The 8,379-nt window shown below is 37.3% G+C and overlaps 2 protein-coding genes across 2 annotated transcripts; both read left to right on the top strand.

The window, feature by feature from the left end:
- The first annotated feature begins 2,175 nt into the window (after window positions 1-2,175).
- On the top strand, window positions 2,176-6,003 carry LOC136840384 (uncharacterized). Its single transcript, XM_067107066.1, has one exon. It carries the CDS (start codon window positions 2,176-2,178, stop codon window positions 6,001-6,003), a length of 3,828 nt encoding a protein of 1,275 aa, XP_066963167.1.
- A 40-nt stretch (window positions 6,004-6,043) lies between these two features.
- On the top strand, window positions 6,044-6,907 carry LOC136840383 (uncharacterized). Its single transcript, XM_067107065.1, has one exon. The coding sequence runs from the start codon at window positions 6,044-6,046 to the stop codon at window positions 6,905-6,907; it is 864 nt and encodes a 287-aa protein (XP_066963166.1).
- Window positions 6,908-8,379: the final 1,472 nt, after the last annotated feature.

Raw genomic sequence — 8,379 nt, 5'->3', positions numbered from 1 at the left:
CAACTTTACATTAACCCTTCCGCTCTCGCATCATCCAGCTCTGCCTCTCCTCTATCCACCACTTTCATAAAAATTCAGAATATTCACTACACAACCCAGTCTTCAGTAGGTATCTCCCATTATGTCTTCTATTCTGATATCCATTTTTACACTGACCTTTCTCTCTTTATTTGCTTTCTTGAAGATCAGCTTCTTATTCTTCTTCAAGTTCTTGTTCACCTCCCATTCTATTTTTGTTACTCTCCTTCTTTTTCTTAATCTCTCACATTCTTCTGAATACCCAATCCATCGTCCGTGCATGCTTGCACATGCTTTTTGTTTGTCATGCAACTGCACTTCATCTAATCCCCTTTTGTCCTTCATTAAACCGTTTTTCCTCATGCTATCCCTTATTGCTTCTATTCCCTGTCTATCCTTCAATGCCCACAAATTTCCTCATATACCCCTTCCAACTTCGTGTCTTTACCTCTAGCCTATAACTCGCCCATATTCTCATTATATGCTCATCCCACTTGTCATAATTACATTTAGACACAAAATCACTCTTCTTCAACTTATTTTTTCTTAACTTTTGCTGTAACGAAATAATGATAAAGCATACCTCCAGCCGCTCTTCTCACAATTATAGTTGTCAACATGCTCTTCCATCTACTATCTATTAACACATCTGACAAACTATGCCTTTGACTTAACAGTATTCTTTGGAAACAAAGAGTACTGGCCAAGCCCCTTTCTAAACACGTCTTCATTTAACCATATACCATCTTTCCCCTAAGAGCGGTTGGCAAAAGAATGGCAGAGCATTTCAGTCATCACCAGGTTTCTAGGGATGAGGTTTCCAAGCCCATGACCTTTTTGTCGAGAAATTACGTTCTCTCCATTTTCTGAACCATTGTAGATGGAGTTAAGAAAAATTTATTGGTGTTCAGTTGTTTATTATACCAAATATCTGAATGTTTTCAGATTGTCATGTTGTATGTCTATATATTATTTATGTTTATGTATTTGTATATTCATGAGTGAAAGTTTTCATTTTCCTTTGTAAAGGAAATGCGATTACCTTGATACTTCCTCTTAGTATTTATAACTAGCAATTATCCCTTGTTGTCGTTGTTGGAATAGTTACGCATACGCCCACCAGTCTTACCTTTATGCTTTTTTGACAGGAAGCAGGGAGAGACGGTCGAGAGCTCCGGTGTGAAAGGGGGAGTATCCGTGTTCCTTTGGAGGTTGTCTTAAGTGTATATTAAGACCCAAAGGGATCTATCGGAAGAATTTGCGACCTTTTTATTGTGATAGTTTGTTATTGTGTTAATTTTACCGTAACTGTAATATGTGTAATTTGGATTAACCTTTAGTTTAACGTAAGTTGTTTATTGCTAGACAGCCGACGGTGATTCAGTTGTTGTGATTCAGTTGTTGTTTATTAGTAATTTAATTAATTTGATGTGTTAAATATTCGTTTCTTGTATTAAATTGTTAAATTTTACATAGTGATTGATTCCGAGACCCCTTTCCTTTTCCCCTGTGAATCAGTTAAGTAAGGCCAGTACCGAATTAGGTACGCATTATGCTTGGGTAGGAATTGCTCCCCAAGGTGATCTGCAACAGATCTATCAAGTCTCCCTAAACTAAGGGTGTTCGAGTTTTATAGTTCAGAGAGGGAGGAACAGGCCGATAAAACTCAATTGAGTGTAGTAGTCTGCATATCGAGTAATAATTTCCCACACCCTTAGATAGTGGTCCTTCGAACCGGATACCATTAGTTTAGTAGATAGTTAGTTCTCAACATTCTTGTTTTAGTCGCTCGTGAATCAATCGCTATAGTTTTTTTTTTTTTTTCGCAAGTTCTTCCGATGGTGAAATGGTATTTGCATTTACCTGGTTTCATTATCATATTTATGACGGTGTTTTGTGCTTATGTTAAGTGGGTTTGATAACCTTAACCAGCAGTTACCAGTCCCCATGATTTGAGGTTCAGATAATCATTGTGTGTAACATGTTTTAGGATTTTGTTCCATTTGTGCCATTATCACTGTGTATTGTGGTGTATTTGTATTTCAGGATTCGGTATATCAATGTGTATTGTGGTGTTATATTTCAGGGTTAACATTGAATATTTAAGTGTTAACAATATTTTCCTGTCGTCAGTGATTTGGTTGTAGTTTTATTGTCATGGCTACAGAGACAGAAGCGCTAGGTGCAAATTTGCATGCTGATACACTCATTCAGACAGTGTATGATGATGCTGTCCATCATGTTATAGAGATAGGAAGTGAGATAGAGCAGTACTTGGCAGGCACAGGTGAACCTGCTCTTGAAATTCTTCAGAATTATAGTAGTGACCTGCAAGGTGCTTTGCAGAATCTGGAGAATACTTGGCTTCATTATCAGTCAGTGTTGACTAGAAATCCTGATTTATTGGGTCCCAAATTACGAGACTATAGAGCTGCTGGTCGCAATGCTAGGAAAATCAGAAATGATTTATCTGCTAAAATTAATGAGAAAACCCTGTCTAAGGTTAGTGATACAGGTATTTCTCCTAATAAGGGGAATGGTGCACTTCCCTTGCCAAGGTTACCACATATAAAGATACCAGATTTTGATGGTAAGTATCAGGAATGGCCAGCATTTTGGGATTTGTACAGTAGTGTCATTCATAACCGTACTGATATAACCAGTGTTTTGAAGTTCAGTATTTTAAGGTCCAGTCTCAAAGGTAATGCTTTTAGGGTTATAGAAGGTCTTAGTATTACTAATCAGAATTATGATGTGGCTATACAGATGCTGAAAGAGACCTATCTCGATAGTAGCCGTCTAACTCGTTCCTTGCTTAGAGAGTTTAGTAATTTACCCTCTCCCAGACATAATTATGAAGAATTGTTGAATTTTAGACTTGCTTATAGGAAGCTGATGTTGCAGGCAAGTAATAATGAAGTCAATGTAGAACAGTCTGAGTCTCTCCTTACAAATATTTTGCTCCAGAAGTTGTCGCCGGAGACATCAAAGTTACTTATCAGCAAATATCAAACATTTGATCTTTCACTCTCTCAGATTTCAGAAGGGTTGAAGTATGCACTAGATTTGTTTGAATACTGTAAAGAACTAAGTTCTCATGATTCGAAATCAGTTGGTCATAACCCTCTAAAAGTAGCTTCCATTGTGTCTCGGTCAGATTCAGGTAAGGTAGGAGATAGATATAAAATAATTTCTGCAGGTAGCCAGCGGTCAAATTCGGTTAATATTCAACCAAAACATAAGCCCTGTTTGTTCTGTAATGAAAACCATGCAGCCAAGTATTGTAGTAATTATCCTAGTGTGGAATCTCGTAGACAGAAGTTGAGAGAACTTAGTTTATGCTTTTTATGTTTACAGCCAGGTCATGTAGTTAGTAACTGCAAAACACAGGTGAAGTGTAGACACTGTGATGGACGTCATCATACTTTCCTTTGTTTCAAGCTGTGTAACAACAAAGTACTGAATCCTTCAAAGTCCATGGACAGAGTTAATGTTCAAAGCCAGAAATCTGTCAAAGGTGATTCCGTACAGAGTGTTAGTTCAAGTTCTGTTACCACAAGTGATTTGGGTAATAATGGTTCTGTATCTGTACAGTCAAGTGCAGTATTACCTCGATATTGTTCGGAAGGTAAGTTAGTTTCAACTGCAATACCTACAGCAACTGTTCAAGTTTCAGGTGGTGGCACAAAATTGCAAACACGTACCTTTTTTGATACAGGTTCCCAGAGATCATTTATTTGTCCCTCACTTGTACAGGAGTTAAACCTTAAGACTTTGGATAGGATTACACTATCCCTTTCTCCATTTGGGTGTGACCCAGTGTCAGTTACTTGTGATCTGGTTAAGGTGGTGGTTCGCTTGGGTAAATCAAGAATTTCAGTTAAAGCATTGGTTCATAATAATGTTGACACTTGTATTTTCACTCCTGGTATAGCTAAGGTTGCCACATTCCTTCGTAGTAAAGGTGTTAAATTGGCCGATCACTACCTTACTAGTGATAATGTTAATTGTATTCAGTTGATTATTGGTGTAGACTATTTTCACAAATTTATACATAATCAGTCTAGCACTATGGGTATTTGTACTTTCAGTACAGCTGGTGGTGCCCTCATTTATGGTCCCATGCCTCAGTGGTCTTATGATCAGTCAATGAATATTGTAGCCACCCAGCATGTAATATGTGCACGTGTTGGTGTAATGGACCTCTGTAGTGAGTGTTGTAGCATTTCCAATCTTTGGGAATTGGATGCCATAGGAATAAAGGAGTTTGACCTCTCACCAGAAGAGAGAAGAATGGTTGAACAGTTTGAGCATTCTATTCATAAGGTTAATAACCAGTATGTGGTAAGTTTGCCATTTAAGTCAAGTTGCAGACCACCTACAAATTATCGTATAGCACTTGGACAATTGAAGTCATTGATGGGGAAATTCATTAGTGATCCCTTACTTTGGCACCATTATAGTAGTATTTTGTCTGAGTATTTGAATTTAGGATTTATTGAAAGTGTTCCACCGTCGGAACCAATCAAAGGTCACTACTTGCCTTATCATCATGTAAAGAAGGACTCGAGTACAACCCCAATACGTATTGTATTTAATGCCTCTTTTAAAAGGTCTGGCACTTATTCTCTAAATGAATGTTTACTTACAGGGCCATCTTTGACCACTAAGTTGTTTGAATCACTTCTTGCATTTAGAACCAATCCTTGGGCAGTTATTTCAGACATAAGCAAAGCATTCCTCAGGATTGGGATTGATGAATCATCCCGAGATTGGTGTAGATTCGTTTGGATGACAGACACCACAGACCCCTCAATTATTGTATCATACAGATTTAAGGTTGTATGTTTTGGTGCTACTTGTTCACCTTTCCTTTTGCAAAGTACCTTAAATTATCACTTTAATAACCATTCACACCCATTGGCAAAATCTCTGATGTCTTGCTTTTATGTAGATAATTTTCTGTGTACTTATGAGAATGTTGAACAAATGTTAGCTGACTACCCTGTTATTAATCATATATTAGAGCAGGCAGGTATGCCACTACAGGAATGGGTGTCAAACAGTGCACAATTTAATGAATATATTTGTGCAGAGAAATTGGTAAATGACAAAAATGGTGTAACTTCAGTGTTAGGAATTAACTGGAACATTTTTTCAGATGTATTAAATGTGAAACCCTGTAGTGTGAATGACTCATCAGTCACCAAACGGTCTATTTTGTCATGCGTAGCAAGTGTCTTTGACCCATTTGGTTTAGTTTCCCCTGTAGTAATTTTAGGGAAAATATTAATTTCAGATTTGTGGAAACTAAATTTGAAGTGGGATGAACCAGTCAGCCCAGAGATTATTGAGAGATTTAATAGAGTTAAAGAGCAATTGCTTACAGTTTCTACCATAGAATTTCCTAGATTTGCTGTTTCCCCAGGAAAATGTCAGCTGCATATATTTTGCGACTCCTCTCAAAAGGCCTTTGGTGCAGTTGCATACTCAGTTGATTTGAGTTCCCAGACCAGTAATTTGCTAGTTAGTAAAGCTAGAGTTTGTCCCCAAAAGAAGCTAACCATGCCAAAGTTGGAGCTGACATCGGTAAATATTGGTTGTAAACTGGCAAACACTTTGATGAAAATATCACACCTCAAATTTCAATCTTGTTTTATTTGGAGTGACAGTGAAGTCACTATAGCACGAATCAGGAGTGATAAGTGTCAAGACCCTTATGTAAGAAATAGGGTTAAAGAAATTAGAGACTCAGCATTTCCCATTATGTATGTTAGCTCTAGGGAGAACCCAGCTGACCTTTTGTCCAGAGGTTGTGATATTAAAGTATTGTTGGCTTCTTCTTTGTGGAAGTATGGACCAGATTGGTTGATTAGCGGAGATTATCCTCCTCAAAAGGAGTATTTAGTTGATATGTCATTGAACGTGAGTGTTAATGAGATCATTGCTGAACCAGTAAATGTTATGCCTCCCCATAATTATTAAATTTGATTGTTACTCTAACTTAATTAAAGTAAAGCGAGTAATGCTTTTAGTATTGAAATTTATCAGTATAATAACTGGTTACCAATTTCCACTTGACCCACTGCTTTACTTAATAAGGTTGGCACAGCAGCAACATTATCCTGGTTTAGTAGCATATCTTTTTAACAGTAATCTAAAGGTTTCAGCTGACATTAAGAATTTTGCTTTTCAGTTAAATCTATCTGTGGATCAACAGAACTTAGTGCGCACCAAAGGACGTATCCAGTATGCTAACTTGAAGGAAACTGCAAAGTCACCTTATTTACTCCCACCTCAAAGCCACTTGACTACTCTTATAATAAGATATTTTCATGTACTCAATCATCATTGTGGAGTTTCAGTATTGTTAGTTCTTCTGAGAGAGCAATTTTGGATACCAAAATGTAGACAGGTAGTCAAATCTATTATTAACAAATGTGTGTTTTGTAAGAAGGTTGCTGGTAAGGTTATGGCTAATCCTGGTCCTCCGCCCTTACCAGCAGAGAGAGTCACTTTAACCAGGCCATTTTCTTGTGTTGGTATAGATTATACAGGAGCTATTTGTTATGCTGAACCTGATTCTGATATTCAGGGGAAAGCTTATGTGTGTTTATTTACTTGTGCTTCAGTACGTGCAGTACATTTGGAGTTGGTATCATCAGTTTCTGCATCAGACTTTTTGCTAGCCTTTCGCAGGTTTTGTGCATTATATTCAGTGCCCGATGTTATCATTACAGATAATGCCAGAAACTTTGTAGGTTTTCAGCACTTCTGGAAAGAAATAAGTGACGAGCCTGAGGTTATGGAGCATATGCAGAATTTATCTGTTAAATGGAAGTTTTCTGTACCAAGGGCTCCATGGAAAAATGGGTTTTTGAACGTTTAATAGGCGTCACAAAGGATGTTTAGCTAAAGCCCTTTATAGAAAAGTTGTATCCTTTGAAGAATTGAGAACCCTTACGTCAGAATTTTCTGCTATTATTAATAATCGTCCACTTACATACCTTTCAGAGGACAGTATGGAATGTTTGACTCCTGCACATCTTATATTTGGGCGAAGTGTGTGTTTGTCACCACCTCTGAATATCCTGGCTAGTGATGAGATCCCTTATGCTGAAAACTTGGATCTAAGGAATCAGTATACTAGGCTGTCTAGCGTGCTGTGTAAGTTTGAGAAGTTGTGGAATAGTGATTACCTCACCGCTTTAAGGGAAAGACACTATAGCAGTGTTAACAATTGTGAATGCCCCTTTAAAGAGGGTGATATTGTCCTTGTTGATTTGGGAACTTCTTCCCGTAAATGGTGGCCATTAGGTCGCATACAAAAGCTCATACCTAGTACAGATGGTGTTGTACGGTCCTTACTCATAAAGGTAGGTGACAAATTATACCATAGGAGTCTAAATAAAGTAGTACTTCTTGAGGTTGATACGTCAGAGGTTACTCCTCAGTTTGATGAAAATGCAGGTTTGCTCCCTGCACCACATCCCGTAGTACCTCCATCACCGGAGTCCCTACCTCAACATCGTCCTATGAGACGTGCAGCATTAAAGTGTGATGCCAAGCGAAAGGAGCTGATTGATGAGGATTTATTATGAATATGATCTGTTGTAATGGATATGTGTTTCAGGTACATAAATTAATTTTTGTGCCTTGATTTACTGTACAGTATTTGTTGGCTATTTTTGTGGGGGAGAATGTCGAGAAATTACGTTCTCTCCATTTTCTGAACCATTGTAGATGGAGTTCAGAAAAATTTATTGGTGTTCAGTTGTTTATTATACCAAATATCTGAATGTTTTCAGATTGTCATGTTGTATGTCTATGTATTATTTATATGTCTATGTATTATTTATGTTTATGTATTTGTATATTCATGAGTGAAAGTTTTCATTTTCCTTTGTAAAGGAAATGCGATTACCTTGATACTCCCTCTTAGTATTTATAACTAGCAATTATCCCTTCTTGTCGTTGTTGGAATAGTTACGCATACGCCCACCAGTCTTACCTTTATGCTTTTTTGACAGGAAGCAGGGAGAGACGGTCGAGAGCTCCGGTGTGAAAGGGGGAGTATCCGTGTTCCTTTGGAGGTTGTCTTAAGTGTATATTAAGACCCAAAGGGATCTATCGGAAGAATTTGCGACCTTTTTATTGTGATAGTTTGTTATTGTGTTAATTTTACCGTAACTGTAATATGTGTAATTTGGATTAACCTTTAGTTTAACGTAAGTTGTTTATTGCTAGACAGCCGACGGTGATTCAGTTGTTGTGATTCAGTTGTTGTTTATTAGTAATTTAATTAATTTGATGTGTTAAATATTCGTTTCTTGTATTAAATTGTTAAATTTTACATAGTGA

This window comes from Macrobrachium rosenbergii, chromosome 7 (genome assembly GCF_040412425.1).
Source record: "Macrobrachium rosenbergii isolate ZJJX-2024 chromosome 7, ASM4041242v1, whole genome shotgun sequence".
In the NCBI taxonomy this organism is placed as follows: Eukaryota; Metazoa; Arthropoda; class Malacostraca; order Decapoda; family Palaemonidae; genus Macrobrachium; species Macrobrachium rosenbergii.
Note: the sequence above shows the minus strand (reverse complement) of the source record. Positions and strands in the feature narration are given on the sequence as shown.

Coding starts and splice junctions, on each gene's coding strand:
- LOC136840384 (XM_067107066.1), top strand. CDS start 2,176: ATGGCTACAGAGACAGAAGCGCTAGGTGCAAATTTGCATGCTGATACA.
- LOC136840383 (XM_067107065.1), top strand. CDS start 6,044: ATGCTTTTAGTATTGAAATTTATCAGTATAATAACTGGTTACCAATTT.